The following is a 21727-nucleotide window of genomic DNA, read 5'->3' as shown; positions in this document are numbered from 1 at the left end:
CCATGTGCAGAAATTTTTCTCCACTACATATTGGTTGAGGGACCACTTGTGTAGCATAACATTGGCTCATGACTTTTTTCAAGCAGTTTTAGAACTTGTGAAACTGCTTGATCCCTTTGACTGGGTGGAATGTCTGGGATTTTTTTGTTTGGAAGACGTTGTTGGGAAAACTGAATTTGGTAACCCCTGGATATTATCCTCTGCACCCAGACATCAGAAGTTATGTTTTGACAGGCTCTCCAGTGCAGGGATATATGACCCCTGATTGCCTCCAGATGTGGACAATCAAGCCTCCTCTTGAAAGAGCACTGAAAAGGTTTCCTCGGGAACCTTTGTTCTGCAGACCTCCTCTGCCACGAGGGCGATGTCTTCCATTGTCGTCTCCCCCTCTGCCTCTGGGAGGAAAACTCTCCACGTGTGTCCTGGTAAGACCCTTTCTCTGACCTTAGGAACAAGGTCTCTGAGAAGCTGAAAAAAGTACAGTTGTGTACACTTACCATAAATGTAGATGTTTAAGTGTATTCACTGTTGCAGTCATCACACTTGGGTCATCCTGTCAGGGGTAGCCTTCAGTCGGCCCACATACCAGAGGCTCAGTATTTCTGAGTCAATTGCTGTCACTCCAGAACTGACGTCAGGGTCATCAATGGTATAACAGTTGACGCCATTACATCAGCTTTTCTTGCCCCAAATGTCAGGAGCCCCCAAATAGGGATCTAGGGTATGGTGGAAGAACACCACCAGTAGAAAGTAAATACCAAAAATCCCTGTAAGGAGTGAGGAAAAGAGAGAGAGAGAGAGAGAGAGACAAGGGGGATGGAGGGTGGGAAACCAGTTTTGCAACAGTGAATACACTCAAACATCTACATTTATGGTAAGTGCACACAACTGTACTATGTTCTTCATGTTTCACTGTTGCAGTCATCACACTTGGGTTGATTCCCAAAGCTGAAGTAAAGGGTGGAGGCAGTCAAGAAGAGTTGGGGCTGGCTAGGATGCCCTGCAAGACTGCGGTTGCAAAGCTTGCCCTGGATTTGGAGAAGATAGGAAGGTGGTAATGTTTGGTGAAGGTATGAACAGAACTCCATGTTGCAGACTCCAGGATGTCCAAGTAGAGAACCCTCTGAGAAAAGCTGCAGAGATGGAGGTTGCCCTGGTGGAATGTGTCCTGAACCCCTTAGGGGGAGGTTTCCCGTGGTGTTTGGAACATAAATGGATACAGTGTGCCATCCATTTGGAGATGGTTTGTTTGGATATGACCTTGCCCTCTGCCCCCGCTGCAAAGCTGACTAGTAATTGGTCAGTTTTCCTAAAGGGCTTAGTCCTATCCAGGTAGAATCTGAGCTGTCTGTGCACATATACAGAATGCAGAATCCTTTACCCCTTATTTTGAGGGTTAGGGAAAAAGGTGGGCAAATTAACAGATTGTTTGACAGCCACATTGGACACCACTTTAGGCATGAAAGTTGGGTTAGTCCGGAGGGAGACTCTGTCAGCATGAAATATGATGAAGGGCTTCATAGCCATAAGTGCTTGTAGCTCTGAAACTCTTCTAGCTGAAGTGATGGCCAAAAGCAAGGCTGTTTTCCAAGAAAGGAATTTGAACTCTGCTGAAGCTGCAGGCTCAAAGGGGGCTAGCATGATCTTTTCCAACACAAAGTTAAGGTCCCAAGCTGGGGCAGGAGATCTTCTGAGCAGCCTTACATTGTTAGCCCCTCTTAGGAACTGTTTGATGAGAGGGTGAGAAAAGAGAGGTGGCTCTGTGCTATAATGAGCACAGATGGCAGAGGCATGAATTTTAATAGAAGAGAAGGATAGGCCCCTGTTAAGTAGGTCTGCTAGGTAATCCAGGATGAGATGTAGGGAGGGCTGTGCTGTTTCAGCTTCTTTAGCCTGGATCCATGTGCAATACCTTTTCCATTTCTCAGCATAGGATTTTCTAGTGCTGGGATGTCTGGCCTCACGTATAACGTCCAAGACTTGCTTGCTTAGGCTGGCAACTGGAGGAGAGGTCACGGAATAACCCTGGCTGCCAGGTTCAGGGTCTGCAATTGTGGATGCATGAAGTCTCAATTCTGCTGGGTCAGGAGAGTTGTGATCTGAGGTAGGTGCCAAGGAGGCAGGGGTGACTGACTGCACAGCAGTGGGTACCAGTGTTGGCTTAGCCAGTCTAGAGGAATTGTTTTTTCCTCCCATATTTTGAGTAGTACCCTTGTAAGAAGAGGTAGAGGGGAAAATGCATAGATCAAGAGGTTTATCCACTGGAAGGATAGGGCATCCACTTTGCAGGCCTTGCTGTGAGGTTCCCTGGTGCAGAATTTGCTGAGCTGGTTATTGTTGTGGGAGGCAAACAGGTCCACCTTCGGGGTGCCCCATTTCTGGGTTACAAGATTGAAGGTGCTGTGGTTTAGTTGCCACTTGTGTGGGTCTAGGAGATTTCTGCTTAAGTTGTCCGCCAGGAATTGTGCTAGCAGGTGAATTTGCATAGCTGAAGCCATGTGCAAAGGGTCATGGCTAGCCTGCAGAGGGAATAAGAGCAAGTTCCCTCCCTGCTTGTTGATGTACCACATCACTGTGGTGTTGTCTGTTTGGATTAGTAGAAGCACCGGGGAGAGTAGGTCAAGAGTGTGCTGAGCAGCTAGCATCTGTTTTTGGTTGAAGTGCAGATGTATCTGATTTGGGCTGCAATGGCCCTGAATGCACCTGTTGTTCAGGTGCGCACCCCAGGCATAATTTGATGCCTCTATGGTTAGGGTCTGGACGGCGTGGGGTTGTGAAAAGGGAAGGCCCCTAGTTGTGGTTGCATGCTGCTGCCCACCAAAGAAAATCTTTCCTTAGACAAGGTATCATAGGTGTGATAGTTTCCAGGTCCTGAGATTGTTGACACCAATGGCTTTTTAAGTACCACTGAAGTTTCCTCATATGCAGTCTGGCATATGGAATGAGTAGGATGCAAGATGCCATGAACCCCAGAGCTTGCAGGATTTTCCTTGCTGATAACTGGGTTCTAGTGGCTAGTTGAGAGAAGTAACCTGTCAGGTAGGCTTGTTTTTCTGGAGTAAGGAATGTCACATCTGGGATGCTGTGTCCAGGCTTGCTCCCAGGAATATAATATTTTGAGTGGGGACTAGTTTGGATTTCTTTTCATTTATAGTGTCACCCCAGGGAGGTCAGTAGGTCCTTTACAAAGGTCAGGTGCTGTAACAGCTTTTCCTGTCTGCCTGAATCAAGCAGTCGTCGAAGTAGAGGTAAATTTGAATATTCCTTTGTCTGCAAAAGGCAAGGACAGGAGCCAGGCATTTTGTGAAAACTCTGAGGCCAGTGGATAAGCTAAAGGGAAGGGCAGAGAACTGATAGTGCATAGATCCTGCCTTGAAACAGATATTTCCTGCAAGAATCCCTGATTGGGATGTGCAGATAGGCCTCTTTTAGGTCTAGGGTGGCTAACCAAGCATCCTTGGATAGCATAGGAAGAAGCTGCTAGAGGGTGAGCATTTTGAATTTTGATATCACCAGAAAAGTCTGGAATAGAAACCTTGGCCTATCTGATCTGCAGGAACAGGCTGTATTGCCCTCATGGAGAGCAGGGAATGAACTTGGTTTTGGGACTCTGTCCACTGGTTTGGAGGAAGATCTGGTAACCCTTTTGGGGTTGGCAGTGTGTGGAAATAAAACTTGTACCTTTGGGACACTATGTTGAGGACCCATTGGTTGTTGGTGATGGAGGCCCAGTTTTTTACATGGGAGGCGAGTTTTCCTCCTAGGGGCACAAGTAGGTGGGCAGAGGTAAGGGGTGGAGTTGTAAAGTCATTTTGAGTTCTTTCCATAACGGGGTGGCTTAGCATTCCCTGTTTTTGAAGTGAAGGAACTCCATTGCTTAGATCTCTGCATTCCCTGGGACTGCTGTCGGGGGGGGGGGGGGTCTACTTCCCTTCTAGGTCTTGTCTGGGTTGGCCTTCAGGGGGCTGGAAAGGATCAGCACTTGGAGGGGCAATGCCTACTGAACCTCGGAGGCTGGAATTGCAAAAAGTCTAACTGTCTGCATAGATTTAGCGTTTTCTTCCATCTTTTTAAGACCTCTTCTGCCTTGGTGGCAAACAAATTGTCTTTGTTCAATGGTGCGTCCAATAGTTTTGATTTGACAAGGTCTGTTCCTTAAGCCAAGCATGCCTTCTAAGTACAGAACCTGTGACTGCTGCCCTGTAGGATGCTTCTAGGGAGTCAAAGCCACATTGCGAGCTGTGTTTAGTAACGGCTTGCAGAATGCACAAGCTCCTGTAATTCTTTATTTTCTGCACAAGCTGGAAAGGTAGATATTTTTTGTTTAAGGAGTTCCATTGTATGTTGCTGGTATTTCAGCATGTGGAACTGACAATTTAGTGCTCTAATTGCAAGAGTTGCAGAGGTGTAGACAGAGACGACTTATATTATCAAACTCTATAAAGGTTTGATAGAGTTTGAAGAAATTTGTAGAAAATTCACAACCTGACACCAAGAGCTATCTGGAATGGCCACTTCTTCGCAAAGCACCAAACAAGGCCCGAGGTAATGGGGAGAGATTAATTGCAGGTAAGGGGGAGGTACCCAAAAGCTTTTTGGTTGCCACGAGTTTGCTAATGGCCAAGTTGGATCTGGGAGCTCGGACCCAAACCCATATGTGCAGAGATGATGAAAATTTGACATATCAGATGATTTGCACTTATTGTGAAGAATGATGGAGCTCTCACTCTATATGTCTGGTTTAGTCAGGCAGCAAAAGGGACCTGAGGTAATTCAGGCAAGGGAGGCAAATTGTGGGTCGGGAAGGAGTTAGAACTCTTGGATCCAAAGATTTGGTATAAGGTGCCAAGGTTGGATCCAGACAGATATTACAACTCACAAGATGAATCTGATGGAAGAAAAAAAAGACAACGCCAGATCTAAGGCTGACAAACTCTAAATGTACAGGCACCCCACTTAGACACATCCTTCTATGATGCATTTATTAAATACAGTTATTAGGGATCCAACAAATGTGGTTAAGCAAGACAACAGATACAAAAAGCACACTAAAATAATTTACTTACCTCTGCCAACAAGCATCCCAGGATATACAAGGACTGTCCCCACATATGCGGCAATTTGCCCAATGGGATTCTATCAACAGTGTGGGGGTTCCTGTATTCTTCATCCACCTGCATGACAGAACCAGTTTTAGAAGTCAATTAAGTAAATTGAAACGGTCACTCCAGACAGCAAACATCTAAAAGTTGGACATCAGAATTATATAAAGTTTAGAGGAGTACAATGGTATAACTAGAACGTGCCAACAATAAATTTCATCTCTACAATCTTTTGGGCCAACTTCCTGTCTTTTTTTTTTTTATTTTGAAAATATAAAAGTACATGAGCAAAAATCAGTAGCCAACAAAACAAAACACAATGGTCACTCATACTGCCAATCGCATGTTAATGTACTGTAACAACCAGCGTGTAGAAGATCATCAAAAATACAGTGCTCTCTACTTACCGTAAATGTAGATATTCAAGTGATTTCACTGTTGCAGTAATAAATCCTTGGAGATTTCCTGCTCTAGAAGCCCTTAACTGGCCCAAATAGTAGAGACCTTTTCCTCCTACTAATGGGCCAGCAGACGATCTCCCCTCAGACGACAGGACATCAATATATAAGGGTCGTTAGCCATTGTCATGTTCTCAGGCCTTTTTTGCCCCCAACAAATAAAGAAAACATTTTTCCACATCTTCAGCCAGAAGCAGAAAGCACTCATACTGTCCCCAGAAGGGCCACTGTAAGGGAGACAGACTTCAAACAAAGAGAAGGAGAAAGGGAACTAAAAAATAAGGGAAAGGAAATAGGGTATCCAGCCCAACCCAAGGCAATAAGGGGGGATGGAAGGAGGTACACTACTGCAACAGTGAAGACACTCAAACATCTAAATTTATGTTTAAATATACACAGCTGTTCTATGTTCATTGCGTTTTACTGTTGCAGTAATAACTTTTTTTGAAGGTTTACCAAAACTAAGATTTGGAAGTTGAAGAAAGAACTAAGGTAAAGCTATACGGCCTTACTGACTTGCAGAGATGAACCCAGCTCTAGATATCTAGATAAAGAAGAGAAGTTACAGTGTTTTGTTACAATGTGAACAGATGACCATGAGGCTGCCTCCAGAATTTCACTGGTAGATATTCCCCTGCTGAAGGCAGCAGCAGCTGCTGTAGATCTAGTGGAGTGTGTTTTAAAATGCCCCGGCACCCGTTTTCCATGATGTTTGTAGCAAAATTTGATACAATTAAAAATCCATTTGGAGGCAGTCTGTTAACTGGGCTTCCCAATTTGTTAGCTGCAAGTGTCACAGTCAGTCTGATTTTCTGAATTTTTGTCCTGTCCAAGTAATAGCAGAGTTGCATATGGACATCCAAAGTGTGAAGGATCCTCTTTCCCTTGCTTTGTGGTTTAGGGGAGAGAGGGGGAGCTGAATGGTTTGAGTCAATAAATCTCTGACAACCTTAGGCATAAAGAACAGGGCTGAGTTCAGGGATACCCTGTCAGGGTGAAACCTAAGGAAGGGCACAGCACATATAAAAGCATGCAACTCAAATTCTCCTAACTGAAATGCTGGATATCTAGAAAGCAGTTTTCCAAGTTAAAAATGTCATGTCTGCAATATTGGTTCAAAAGGTATGCGAGTAAGCTTCTCTAAGACAAGGTTAAAGTCCCAGGATGGAGCAGAAGCTCTTCTTGGTAGTTTGAGGTTGATGATGCTCCTAAAGAACTGTTTTGTCAGTGGGCTGGAGAAAAGAGAGCTGCATGGGAAATCAAGTAGATGTTGTAGAGGCAAAAATTTTAAGTGAAAGACAAAAGCTTTTTGAAAAAAGTTCCACCATGACAGACAATACCAAAGGTAGCTGTATTGACAAAGGTTTTTGTCCATTGGTCTGGCACTACAGAGAATCTCTTGCATTTTGATAGGTGTGGTTTCCTCACCCTGGAGTTTCTAAGCATCTCAGAATGGCTAAGATGTCCCTGTGTAAGGAAGTTCCCTGAGGGATAAGAATCAGATAATCCATGTTATTAGTCTCAGGTTGCTGAAGCTGGGGTGAATGATGGTTCCCCTGCTGTGAGGCTGAAGATCCCGTTGCTGTGGAAGCAGCCGTGGCTATTCACTGCTCATATTCCGTAGCAGTGGGAAATAATGTTCTCTTGGCAAAAAGAGTGCAATTAGGATTATGTTTGGCCTGTCCTCCCTGATTTTGATTAGCAGCCTTGGGATAAGTAGTATGGGATGGAAAGCATAGACAACTAGACCTGTCCATGGGAAGGAGAAGATGTCCATCCTCCAAGCCTTGTTGTTTTTGGCCCTAGTGCAATATTCCTTTATTTGTCCGTTTCCTTTGGAGGCATAAAGGTCTACTTCTGGCACACTCCATCTATGAATAAATGTGTTGAGAATTTTCCTGTTCAATAAACACTAGAATGAGTCTGATACCATCTTGCTCAGACAATCTACTAGACTGCGGTTTTAACCATGCAGGTAGTGTGTTGTAATAATGTAATCCCATTTCCTTAGCTGTATTCCATAACTGCAATGCTAGGAGGCTGAGGGAATAAGACTGGATCCCACTTTGTTTATACACCATATAACAGTAGTACTTCTCAAGTCTTCTTGATCAAAAGGATACCTAGTTTCCAAAATTTTTTGAATGCCATCATGCCCCTGAATATTACCAGCATTTCCTTCTGACTGATGTGGGTCTGAAAAACAGACTCCCACAGGCCCTGAACCTGAAGGTGTCTGAGGTCACAATCTGATTTTTTGGAATTAAATGGAATTGGACTCCCTTGTTTTGAAGACAGGCTTCTATCCACCAATGAACTTCCTTTTTCAGGCAAGTGAAGTGAGAAGCTTTATTTTGGGGTTCAAAGGGTGCTGACACCATAAATGTTTAGATCCCAGTGTATTTTTCTCTTGTACAATATGCCATGTGTGACAAAATGTAGGAGGCTATGTACCCCCCCAGGCCCAGAGGATCTTTCTAGATGTCACAGAAACACTAAGTAGCAGGGAATGGAAATATTGGGTTAACTGTCTTCTTTTGTGGGAAGAAGACCATCTGCCTGTGTCCAAGAGGGATCCTAAGAAAACTATCTTCCACGAGGGGGGTGAGGTTTGATTTCTTTAAGATTGAAGGTGAAACTCAGGCTTAAGAAGCAGTCCTCAGTTAGGAGCAGATATGCTCTCCTGTGAAGCTTTCCTATGGTAATATGGAGGTAAATGTTGTTTACATCTAGGGTGACCATGTAAAGGCTAACGAGTTTGCAAACATTCATACTCATGGTATGTTAACACTTGGAATTTGGGAACCCTGAGAAGCCTCCTTAGCTGGGACAAGTCTAATACTGGTCTCTGGGTTCCTTTTCTTTGTACGAGAAAAAGACTTGATTAGTACCAAGTAATTTTTTTCTTCCTTGGGAACTGGTTTTATGGAGCCCTGGTCCAATAACAGGTTGTTCTATATGCCTTTTTGAATTGACCCTTTGAAACTGACGGAATGCCGGACAGAAACAAGAGAAGTTATGTAACTCGCCTTAACGTTATGTGTTGTCCATTTTCATTTATCCTTGATGTATGGATTCGGTTCCACTCAGATGTCACTACAGCAAGCACCAACCAAAAACTCTCGAGCTTCACTGCCACCCACAATCCTTCTCTCACAATTACCTCAGAATGAGTTTGCAAAACAGATATAAAAGTCACAGATAAGGAAGCCTCAATGTAAGACATAACTGCTATGCCTTATAGATCAGAAAAACTTAAAAGTATATTATCTGTTCTACCAAAAGGTCTTCATTCCTGTGCACCACTGAACCACAGCACACTCACCCCCTAGAGACCAAATCTAATTTGTAATAAGTAATAAAGCTATGGTGAGAAGCCCAAGAAGCTGCTGCACATGCATCACCCACTGAAGCTCTAGACTGGGAAACTGAAGAGGCTACAGATCTTGAGGAATGTGCCTTAACAGGCCAAAGCAAGGCAATTTTCTTCTTGTCATAGATAAAGGAAATCTAATCTTTGAACCATCTGGCTAACCTCACTGTGCTTTTACCAAACCTAGCACTTGAAAAGTAAATAATTAGTTGGTCAGATTTTCTCACGTCTTTTTGTCCTGTGAAGGTAAAAGCGTAATTGTCTGTGAACATCTAGCAAATGCAGACAGTACTTGCCTCTGCTTGAAAAGTTTGGAAATAATACCAGCAAAGTAACAGTCTGAATGATGTTAGACTCTGACACTACTTTAGGTAGAAAAGTTGGATTTGTTCGTAAGGAGAGACTGTCTTTGTGAAAAATCAGATAAGGTGGTCTGCATGATAAGGCCTGAATTTTTGAAATTCTTCTAGCAGAGGTGATTGCCACCAAAAATAATGTTTTCCATGACAAATACTTTAGATCAGTCTGCAGATGGTTTGAAGGGGGAAATGTACAATAGTTTGCAACAATGGGTTTAGGTCCCAAGGTGGAGTAGGGTCTTTGAAAGGCTGTTTCAGTAAAATTGTCCCTTTTAAAAAAGACTTATAAAGTCTATGAAAATCCGAGGGACATTCTTCCAAACCATCAAGAAATCTGAAATTGTTGCTAGTTGTATTCTGATGGTAGATGGGCAAAGTCCTGCACTGAAAGAGAGAGGCTAGGAAATATAAAATATTATCGCTAAAAGTGGAATGGGGGGGTCAATATACCATTCACGAGCCCAAAAGTTAAACCTCTTCCATTTACTAGTATACAGTTTATGGGTGGAAGGCTTATGAGAAGCAACGGGGAAGAAAGGTCGTCACCTAGCAACTAATGGAACTGGAGGAACCATGCTGACAGCTTGATGTTCACAATGTCTGGAGGAGACAGAAGGTCTGGAGCTGGGTCCAGGGTCCAAGATCGTTGAATCAGATAAGGCCAAAGAAAGGGGAACCATATCTGTCGAGGCCAAAAGATAGCAATGAGGATTACTTTGCTCTTCAACCTGAGTGATTTCTGTAAGAAATTTGGAATTACAGGTATCGGGGGAAAGGCATATAGGAGCCCAGATGGGGCCCAAAGTGTGAAGAACACTATCTCATGGTGACTTCCCTGAAGGGGGAATGAGAGCAAAGTAGTTGCTGCACTTGTTGTTTATGGGAGAGGCGAACAAGTTGCAGCAAGATTGGCCGCACTGACAGAAAATATTTTCAATCACTTCTGGATTGAGATACCACTCATGAGACCGGAGAATACATCATCTCAATTTGTTTGCAATCACATTAGAGCTCCCTGGAATGTGCAAGGCTATCAGAAAGCTGTTGGACGATATCATCCACTGCCACACTCAAGTGCTTTTCGACAAAGAGGGTAAGATTTGGTTCCTCCCCACTTGCTGAAGTACCCAAACCACTGGCATACTGTCTGAACTGCAATTGTTCCCACTGGAAGAACTGTTTGAAAGGCTTGCAGTGCTAAAAACACCTCTCTTAGTTCCAGAATATTGATATGCAGGTTGGCCTCTAAGGGGGACCAAGTGCCTTGGACAGTCTTACCCAGAAAATGCCCTGCCCCATCTGGGAGATGTCTGTGGTCACTATGGCCTTGGGTTCTTGAAGGACGAAGGGGTGGGCCCAGGAGAATTTCTTTGGAGTGAATCCACCAGGCTAGATCCTTTCTGCAATGACTGATCAGAATCTTGTCAGACATGAGCTGGTATAGCACAGACCACTGTGAAGCCAGCAGCCACTGTAGAATTCTCTTGTGAGATCTGGCCCAGGGAACTAGAGTTAGTGTCGCTGCCATAGAACCTAGAGCCTGTAAAATTAGCCATGCTGGTACCTTCTTGCTGTGGACTATTTTCTGAACCAGAGTTATGTTTTTTTGAATCTTACTGGAGGAAAGGATGCTAGAGATGTTGTCACATTCAGCAGTGTCCCTATAAACTCTAAACTTTGAGATGGAGTTGATTGTGATTTCTAATGATTTAGTTATTCCTAGGTATGCACAAGTCTTGAGAACATAATCCCTTGCCTCTATCAATAGATGCCTGGGCTGGAGCGGTAATGAGCCAGTTGTCCAAGTACAGAAACACCTGGAACCCTTGCAGTCTTAGGTGACCTGCTACTACTGCCATACATTTGAACACACTGGGGGCTGTGGTAAGACCAAAGGGCAACTCTCTGAATTGGTAATGACTAGCTCCCAGCAGGAAGCAGAGGAACTTTCCGGAGCACTTGTCCATTTTTATGTGGCAATACACATCCTGAAGATCTACTGGACACATTCAATCATCCTTTTCCAAAAGCAGAAGGATGGACTGTACCGTGAACATCCAGAATTTCATTTGTTGAACTGATTTGATCAACACACTGAGATCCAAAACTGGTCTCCAGTCTCCTGTATTTTTTGACACTAAAAAAATTTTTGAATAAACTCCAGATCCTCTCTGTTCTGGTGGGGCTTCGTGGATAATGCTTTCTCTAGCAGTTTTTTTTTATTTCTAGAAAGTACAGTTTTGTACCTACCATAAATGTAGATGTTTGAGTGTTCACCCTGCTGCAGTCATCACACTTCATAGGTTCATACTAGGCTATCTGCCCTCGGGCATTTATAAGCCTAGCCAGAATGTGTTTGGCTTTCGCCACCCATTTTAAATTTATTTTGCTATGGCCTTTTTCGAGGTTAGTATACTGTGCCTCTGTCTAACAATGACACAGAAGTGATACCCGGGGTAAACCTACAATCTCCCATCCACTCATCAAGATTCCTCTTGAAGAGAGTCAATGAGGGACTCTGCCTAACCTGGACTGGGATTTTATTCCAGAGTGAAGGGAGCCTCTGGGTTATGAATCTGTCCCTCCAGCATGTCCTATTTATTTCAGTGCTGAGGTTCAAGTCTCGGCGTGTAGCTCGATGGGATTTGGATTTTCTGAGGTGCAGCATGTCCATTAATTCCAGGTTGGACATGGCTTTATACGTCAGGCACAGATCGCCTCTGAACAGGCGGTATGCCACTGAGTAGAGCTGGAGCTTCTTTAACCGGGCAGCATATGGCATCTGTTTAAGCCCTTTGATCCTCTTGGTGAGGTACTTTTGGGGTCTTTCCAGTTGCTGCAGGTGTCTGGTAAGGTACATCCCAAAAGGGGCATTGTACTCAATTATGGGCCTGATGAGGGATGAGTAAAGAGGCACGATGACCTCCCCTGATCTAGATGTGAATCCCTTCATGATTAGGTGGGCTATATAAAATGTTTTTCTAACCACTTTGGCCACGTGGTTGTCAAATGAGAGACTGCCATCAACTTGGGTCCCCAGGTCCCTAATTACTTCTTCTGTACTTAATGGATTACCACCTATGTGGTAATTTGTGGGCACTTTGTTTTTGCCAAAGGGATGACTATACACTTTTGGCATTTAGCTTGAGGCCATGGCTCTGGCACCAGTTGTCTGTTTCTATGAGGCCCTTTTGGAGGATGCTTGTGTCGGCTGGAGAGTCGATTATGGCGCCCAGTTTGCAGTCATCTGCGAACTTGGCCAGCCACAGTCCTTCCATGTTGGCCTGTACCTCCGAGAAATATATACCGAACAAGAGAGGTCCCAGGACTGAGCCTTGTGGGACACCACTTGTAACTGGTTTGGAGTCTGACATGGCTCCAGCAATTCTAACCATGTGGGTTCTGTCCTTGAGCCAGTTTGCAATCCATCTAGTGACATAGGGGTTTATATTTAAGCTGGTGAGCTTATCTATAATGCCAGAGTGGGGTATTGTATCGAAGGCTTTTGCGAGGTCCAGGTAGGCTGTGTGGACCACCTTCCCCTCGTCAATAGCCTTGGTGACTGTTTCAAAGAAATCAACCAGGTTTAAGATGCAGGATCTGCCCTTAACACAGCCGAACTGGGTAGGATCCAGTGTCTGTAGGTCCCCAATATCTTTATTTTCTTGGATTATCCTGTCGTCAGGCGGTCCCGCAGTCGGCCGGAATTCCAAAGTCTTGGTCCGGCGTCGGTTGCTGTCACCTCTTCCCTGACGTCAGTGCCAGGGTATATATAATGCAACCGACGCCATTTTCTTCAGTTTTTCTTGCCCCAGATGTCAGGTGCCCCCAAAAAGGTGGTCAGAAATTAGTACCAAATGGAGTAACCTCTGCACAAACACAAAATCCCTTCAGCTATAAGCAAATACATCAGTAAGGTATTGAAGAGAATTAGCCAGTAGATCAGAGGGGATGGAGGGAGGGTAACCTGGACTGTAGCAGGGTGAACACTCGAACATCTACATTTATGGTAGGTACAAAACTGTACTATGTTCATCGTGTTACCCTGCTGCAGTCATCACACACGGGTTGAATCCCAAAGCTAAGGAAGGGGGGAGGTATCAGAGAGGGTTAGTGGAGGCTATAAGGCCCTGCAGAACTGCAGTGGCGAAGCCCGCCCTGGTCTTAGAGTAAAGAGGTAAGTGATAGTGTTTGGTAAAGGTGTGTACTGAACTCCAAGTTGCAGCTTCTAAAATCTCCTTGGTTGGAACCCCCCTGAGAAAGGCTGTCGAAGTAGCTGTTGCCCTGGTAGAGTGGGACCTAATGGTAGCAGGGACTGGTTTCCCATGATAGGTATAGCAGAAACGTATGCAATGACCTATCCATTTAGAAATGGTTTGTTTTGATTTAGCCTTCCCTTGAGAAGCTGTAGCATAGGATACAAAGAGCTGGTCAGATTTTCTGAAAGCCTTAGTTTTGTCCATGTAGTAACGAAGTGGCCTGTGAATGTCCAAGGAAGGCAGGAGTCTCTCACCTTTGTTCTGTGGATTTGGGAAGAAGGTGGGTAAGTGGATGGTTTGATTTAAAGCCACACTGGAAACCACCTTAGGCATAAAGGAAGGATTAGTTCGAAGAGAAACTCTGTCTTGATGAAAAATGAGGAAAGGTTCCACTGCCATTAGTGCCTGTAGCTCTGAGACTCTTCTAGCTAAAGTTATTGCTAGCAGCAGGGCAGTCTTCCAAGACAGGAACTGAAGATCTGCAGAGAAAGCTGGTTCAAAGGGATGTAGCGTTAGTTTTTCCAGAACAAAATTGAGGTCCCATGTTGGTGGAGGAGCTCTCCTGGGTGGTCTAATGTTTGTTGACCCTCTGAGGAACTGCCTTAGAAGAGGATGTGAAAATAAAGGTGGATCCGTGTTGTAGTGAGCTGAAATAGCTGAAGCATGGATTTTAATGGAGGAAAAAGAAAGTCCTTTGTGTAACATCTCAGCTAAATACTGTAGAATGTGAGGCATGTGCGGCTGAATTGTGTCTTGGCCTTTAGCTTGGTTCCAGGCACAAAACCTTTTCCATTTGTCCGAATAAGCCTTCCTGGTGCTTGGTCTCCTGGCTTCCAGAATAACATCCAGAACTGCTTGGGAAAGAGGAGCTGGTTGGATGTTTAGTAGATTTGCCATGCAGCCAGATTTAAAGTTTTGAGTTGGCTGTGTAGAATCTGATTGTTTTGTTGTGTGAGCAAATGGCGGATTTGAGGCAATATCCATGGTGGGCTGTGGGCCATATTTCTCAATAGCGGGTACCAGTGCTGGCGTGGCCAATCTGGGGCTATGAGAATCAGTCGTGGTCTCTCCTTTCTGACTTTCAGAAGAACCTTTGTGAGGAGAGGCAATGGAGGGAAAGCATATACTGTCAGGTTTTTCCAACTGAAAGAGAGTGCGTCCACTTTCCAAGCTTGATGGTGAAATGTCCTTGTACAAAATTTTGTCAGTTGATAGTTTTGAGGACTGGCAAACAGGTCTATGTCTGGAAGGCCCCATTTTTGAGTTATCATTGCAAATATTTGTGGATCTAGTTTCCACTCGTGGGGATCGTTGATGTTTCTGCTGAGGTCGTCTGCCAATGTGTTCTTCTGTCCTGGCAGGAATTGAGCTTGTAACTGAACCTGGTAAGCCAGAGCTGTGTTCCATAAGATCATTGCTTGCCTGCATAGAGGGTAGGAATGTGTACCCCCTCATTTGTTTATGTACCACATTACTGTGGTGTTGTCCGTCTTTATTGCCAGTTGTCCTGGATGTAATAGATCCTTGAAGGCTGTCAGAGCTTTCTGCACAGCTAGCATCTCTTTTTGATTTATGTGCAGATTTCTTTGATCTGCAGTCCATAGGCCTTGAATGCATTTCCCTGCCATGTGTGCCACCCCAGGCATAATTTGAAGCATCTGTTGTGATAGTTTGCCTGGCTGGGGGCAAGGTGAAAGGCTGACCCTTGTTGAGGTGACATGCCTGTGACCACCATACAAATTCCTGTTGTAGGCAGGGAACGAGAGATATCATTGTGTCCAAGCTGTGGCTGTGTTGAGACCATACGCTTTTTAGGTACCACTGTAATTTCCTCATATGCAGCTTTGCAAATGGTATTATTAGTATGCAAGATGCCATGAAGCCCAAGGCCTGCAGAATTTTTCTTGCAGTTAATTGGGTCTTTGTTGCCATTGTCTTGAAATATTGAGTCAGTTGTAGTTGCTTGTCTGGTGTAAGATAAGCCTTCTGGGCCGTTGTATTCAAGCTGGCACCCAGGAATGTCATTTTTTGTGAGGGTACTAGTTTTGACTTCTTTTCGTTTACTGTGTACCCCAGGCAGTTTAGTAGATGCTTTACAAAAGCCAGATGATGTAACAGAATGTCTTTGCTTTCTGCTTGGATGAGGCAGTCGTCCAGGTATGGATATATTTGAATTCCTCTGTCTGCAGTATGCAATTACTGGTGCCAGGCATTTTGTGAAGACTCTGGGCGCAGTAGATAAGCCAAAGGGCAGCGCAGAGAATTGGTAATGGGTTGAACCTGCAATGAAACGGAGGTATCTTCTGCAACTTTGTCTGATAGGGACATGCAGGTATGCCTCCTTGAGGTCCAACGTTACTACCCATGCTTCCTTGCCCAACATGGGAAGTAGCTGCTGTAGTGTTAGCATCTTGAATTTGGGTACTTGTAAGTAAGTGTTTAGAATTGAAAGGTCCAGAATTGGTCTCCAGGCATTGTCCTTTCTGGGCACTAGAAAGAGTCTTGAGTAAACTCCTTGGCCTTGCTCTCGAGTAGGTACCAGATGAATGGCTCTCATGTCCATGAGAGCTGTAATTTGTTTTTGTGCCTCTGCCCATTGATTTTGTGGCAGGTTTGGCATTCCTCTTTTCATTGGCAAGGTGTGAAAGTGGAATCTGTATCCTCGTAAAATGTCTAGGACCCATTAGTCCTTTGTGACAATGTGCCAGTTGTCTGCAAAAAGTGCTAGTTTTCCCCCCCAAGGGGGTGCCAAGAGAGTATTGCTTGGCCAGATGAGGTGCAAGTCATTGAGTTTGCCTTCTAGTGGATTGGGACCTGCCTTCTCCTCCCTTCTGTGTTGTAGTGCTCCATTGGCGAGGTTTATACTGGGCTTGTGGTTGTCCTCTGCCCCTTGGGCGTCTGTATTTACCCCTCTGTGGTCTGTCAGAAGCTGGAAAGGACCAATTTTTTTTGGCCAGTTTCTGCTGAAGCGAGGGGGTTGTACCTCTAGGAAATCTTTGACTGTCTGCATAGATTTTGCCTTATCCTCCATTTTCTTTAAAACTTCTTCTGCTTTAACTCCAAAAAGAACATCCTGCTGTAAGGGAGCATCTAGTAGTTTTGCTTTAACACGATCAGGCAGAGTTTGTTCCTTTAACCAAGCATGCCTACGTATAACAGACCCAGTGACAGCTGCTCTGCAGGAGGCCTCCAGAGAATCAAACCCACATTGTAAGGTATGTTTGCCCACCTGCTCAGTGGCGCGTAACAGATCCTGTACTTCTTTCAATTCAGATTGTTGAGGGAGACTGGCTATTCTTTGCTTTAACTGAGAGATTAGGAATTGCTGATACTTAAGCATGTGAAATTGGCAATTCAATGCCCTCATAGCTAGTGCGGCTGAGGTGTAAACCTTTTTCCCCCACCTGTCTAGTGCTCTGGAATCTCTCTCAGAAGGTACTGGGTTTTTAGCCATAGAAGCCTTAGCCCCCTTGGGACCCTGGGAGATAGTCTCTGGATCAGCTACAGGGCTTTTGTAAAGAAATTTGTGGGAATCAGGCATTCTATATTATCTGTCAGGCTTAGCGGGAGCAGGAGGTAGAGAGTCTGGGTTGAAACTGGATTCTAAGTAAACATCATCCACAATGTCCAAAACTGTTGGGATGGCAAGTGGTCTGTGTTGGGGGAGTAAAAGAAACTCTCTGAGCCTTTTCTTCGAGTCAGAGCAGTCCTGACCTTCCCAGTGAAAATGTTCCCTCATAGTGTGTAAAGTTTCCCCAAAGGAGTAGTCTTCAGGAGGAGAAGCTGAGGGAATAGAGTCCTCAGCATCAGAATCTTCATAAGGAGAGAAGGAGTAATCTTGGTCCTCAGAGGAGTCTGAAGAAATGGACACTTGTTCAGAGGATGCATAATCTTCCTCTTGTCTAGGCCTTTTGTCAGGAGGGGGCTGGGAACCCCTGATTAAAGAAATCAAATCTTCAGCCATTTTGAGCATCTGTTTCTTAGGCATGGGGCCTTGAACAGGAGACTGAAGTGCAGTCCTTTTAGATTTAGTAGGAGTCTTCGTCTTAGAAGACGTTTTAATGGTGAGGGTCGTCTGTCTGAAAATGCCTTCAGAAACAGATGGCGTTTCTGTAGCACAGACGTCCTTTGTAGCAATGTCGTCGGAAAGGCCTGAACTAAATGGCTGCGTCGGCCTGGTGCATTCCGCCAAAAATTCCATAGCGGTCTCAGGTTCCAGATCTGCGGTAGTCAGGGGCTGTGTCGGAGCCTCACTGAGGACCGAAGAACCGGAGACCTGCTCAGCCGAGGCCTCGGAATTTGACTTAGGCCTGGGCTGTCTGTCCTTATCCTTGCGTTTTTTGTGCACGCCGGTAGTCGGTTGCTCCGACGGCATGGTGTAGTTAAATTTCCTACCGAAGTAGTGTCATGCGAAATCAAAGCATCTTTTAGTAGTACGCTTATTAAACCTAGCACAAAACCGACAAGTAGTGACGTCGTGGTCTGGGCCTAGGCAAGGTATGCAATAAGAATGAAAATCCTTATGTGGTATTTGCTTCCCACAAGAAATACAATTGTTAACTTTTTCTGACATCGTTCTGAGGCAAGAAAAGTTTCTCCAAAGGGGACTTAGCTTTATAGAAGACTTCGGTCTGAAATTCGAATTCGAAAATTTCAGGAGTCAGCCGACCGGCACTTGCGAACTGCTTCTGCTTCGGGCACCGCGCGGCAAGAAAGACTGGAGAAAATGGCTTCGGTTGCATTATATATACCCCTGGCGCACTGATGTCAGGGAAGAGGCGACAGCAACCGACACCGGACCAAGACTTTTAAATTCCGGCCGACTGCGAGACCGCCTGACGACAGGATAACCCAACTGTGATGACTGCAGCAGGGTAACATGATGAACATCTGCTGGATCCCTCTGATTGGGTGGAACATAGGGAATGTTTTTCTGCATACGGGGGAATGAAGGGAAAAGGGTATAGTATAACCTCTAGAAATAAGTTGCACCCAAGAAACTGTTATACACAGCCAGGCATTTTGGTGCAAGGATAACTATTCCCTGACTGCCTCCAGTGGAAGACAATCGGGGCTCCTTTCAGGAATGCTGAAAGGGCTTACTTTGGAAGAATTCCCTGAAGCTCGGGTTCTTCAGACCACCTGTGCTGCATGGACAGCGTCTTCCATTATAGTTCCCCCCTCTGCCCCTGGGAGCATTGGCACCACGTGTCCTAGAAAACCCCCTTGGGATTTTTTGAGCCACATCTTTCCACCACTCATCTGATTCCTGGAAAAGGATCTTTGGTGATGGAAAAATATACGCCCACAGCAGAAAGGATATTACCATCTTTCTCACACCTGCAGGTCTCTAACTTTACCTGCAGGTGTCTCTAATTTTAGGCCAAAAAGAGACTATCCATCAAAAGGAGGATTGACAAATGAAGACTTAAATGGTTCTGCAAAGTCATATAGACGCATCTAGGCATGTCTCCCTATGGCTACGCTTGAACCCATTGCTCTGGTGGTGCCTTCGGCTGCATACACAATGAGCCTTCATGGACGAATTTGACACAGACTCTAGGGTTGCCAACCGCAAAGTAACTTTTTCATTGGAGTCCCTCAGTAACAGCTCCTGCCAGTTTATCGACAACTCCTTAATCAGATCCCTTTGAAGTCTGAAGTCTGGTAAAATGTGCCAGAAAATTCAAAGACCTTAAGGCAAAGGTCGATGAAGTGTAAACTTGCTTCCCGAACCTATCTGTCACCAGAGACTCTCTGTTGGGTGGATGAATAGAAGAACTTTCCTCAGCAAGTTACTTTTTCATAGTGGCTGCCACTAACCATGACATCTACTGCTAAACCTTTAGCCCAGAATTGTTTGCCTTCAGGTGCAGAAAAAGTCTGGTCTTGTCTCTTGGGGATAGGTTCAATGGTGGCTGGTGCCTTCCTTGCCCCCTAAGAAATCAACTGAATGAGGTCGTCAGTGGATGGGATCACTCAAGAGGTAGATGGGCAAGTACCAAAAGCCTACAGGTACACTGATTTTTCTGAGGTAGGATTTTTGGGACTTCCAATCACCCCTCTGTTGCAAAATTTCTAGGATGTCTCCAAAGAAGACATCATGAGGGGGTAACTTAGGGGACCCCATCCCTTCATCAAAATCAGTGTCTTCCATGACGGATTACTGTAGGGAATCTAAGTGCTTCCTCTTCCACTTCTTCTGAGGAACCTCCTCAGGGGGTTGGTCTAGGGAAGTATCAAAAGGTGACAAAAGCTGTACCTGAGATTCCTGAAGTTAATACTCACTGCCTCAATGGAGACAGGTCGAATAACTGGGTATGAGGCAGAGACCAAACTTATCTTCACACATTAAGTCATGTCAGAGGTATTGTGAGAATCACAGATGCCTTAAGACTCAGAATCCCAAGGTATTCCCTCCAAGTGACCCAAGTCTGAGTAGAAGACCTAAATATAGGTCTATTTCTCCTCAGGAAGAAAAGCTCCTCGTAGTGAAGTGTCTAGAGGACACCACAGGAACATAATCCTTTGTAGTGGAGTCAAAAAAAGATGTCTGAATGTTCTCTGGAAATCTCACCCTTCATAGGAGATCTCTCACTCAAATGAGTAACTCCTTACAGTTTGAGAGAGACTCTGCAAGGTCAAGCAAGCCATCTAAATAGGGAAAAAATATGGATATTCTGTAGCCTGCAATGTGCTATAACTGGAGCTTAACACTCTGTGGACACTCTAAGCAGTAGATAGAGTAAAGGATAAGGCAGAGTGTGATCCAGACACACACAACCTTAAGAAACATCAGGATGGATAGGAATGAGATAAGTATCTTTTAAATCAAACGTTAGCAACAAGCTCAAATGAATAAGAAAGGTTAAAAGAGGTTGTAAAATGAAATTAATTTTGAACTTGGGCATTATCATTAACTGGTTTAGGAAAGAAAGGTCCAGAACTGGTCTCCAGGTGCTTTCTTTCTTTGGTACCAGAAACATTCTTGAATAAAAACCTCTTCCAACTGGGAATGATGAACTGTTTCTATTACCCTCTAAGAAAAATGTAGGACAGGAGGAAACCGATATGTACAGTTATGGTGGAATTGGAAGAATTCCCTGGAAAGGAGGGATTTTTCTCCACTGCCATCTATAATCCTGCTAGGTCAGTCTCAGAACCCATTTGTCTGAAACCAACCTGCTGCCAAACAGAAATGAAGACTCACAATTTCTGAAAGGGATAAGGAACTGCCTGGTGAGTGGAGACCAGGTCTCTTACACAGTCAGTATGACTTGACTGTCCTTTGGGGGGGGGTCCTGCTTTATTTGTGGAACCATCCTGCCACTGTTTTTTTTTAATGTCTGCTTACCAGCACGTTGTTGAGACTGCTGTTTTGTTTCTTGAAAATTAGATGAGGCAGCAGAAAATCCCTTGGAAAATTTATGGAAAGAGGAATGAAGACTCAAACATTCCCTACATCAGCTTACCCCTCTTATTACATTTTCAAGACCTCTGTGACAGATGGTCCAAAAACTAAATCTTTTCCCAAAGGAGAATTTAAATCTCATTTTTACATCCTCTGCCTTTGTTGAAGGTTCGGTGTCAGGCTGGCACCGCGGCACAGTAAAAATCGACTGCCAATCATTAGCGGACCGGAGTTCTGCTGTGGTGACCCCTGACTGGGAAAAGCCGAAAGAAAGCAACATTTTTACATGCTCTGGGAGGTTCTGAGAATGAAACCAAGCAAACTAATTCAACACAGTACCAGAGGCAAAAGTTCTGAATAAGTATCTGCAGAGTCAAAACCACACATTTAACAATGCCTAGTGACCTGAGAAACACAGGAAACTGAACCACATGAAGCAGTTTTTCCTCACAGGAAGGAACTGCAGATAAATCATTCCTCATGCTTTCATAATTAGTCAGAATAAATTAACATGCCAGCCTGACAATTTAGAATGCAAAAAAAAAAAAATAAAAAAATAAGCTGCAGAAGCATACACTTTTTCTAAGCTTACTAAATGTTTTACCATCCTTGAAAGGAGAGGAAGGATTTGAATTAAAATGCTTGGTAGCAACTGGAATGACTAAAGCAACAGCTGCTGTGTTAGGTTTGGGAGGACTGTATAGAAATTTTAATCTGTTTTCTTAGGTGCAGCAGGCTGGCCATCAGGGAAACCACAGGCTGTGG

General features: G+C 44.4%; 1 protein-coding gene across 5 annotated transcripts in view; it reads right to left on the bottom strand.

Moving 5' to 3' along the window:
• The window catches only part of PHKA1 (phosphorylase kinase regulatory subunit alpha 1), a 3177076-nt gene that overhangs the window by 1908395 nt on the left and 1246954 nt on the right, over positions 1–21727 (bottom strand). For all 5 annotated transcript variants that reach the window (XM_044057561.1, XM_044057557.1, XM_044057558.1 and 2 more), the window contains exon 13: positions 5067–5174. In XM_044057561.1, the coding sequence (XP_043913496.1) occupies positions 5067–5174 (108 nt within the window). The remainder of the gene's footprint in view (positions 1–5066; positions 5175–21727) is intronic.

The sequence above is a fragment of the Protopterus annectens genome, chromosome 15.part0 (genome assembly GCF_019279795.1).
Source record: "Protopterus annectens isolate FY-2018-M chromosome 15.part0, PAN1.0, whole genome shotgun sequence".
Taxonomy (NCBI): Eukaryota; Metazoa; Chordata; order Ceratodontiformes; family Protopteridae; genus Protopterus; species Protopterus annectens.
This window is presented reverse-complemented; position numbering and strand designations above follow the sequence as displayed.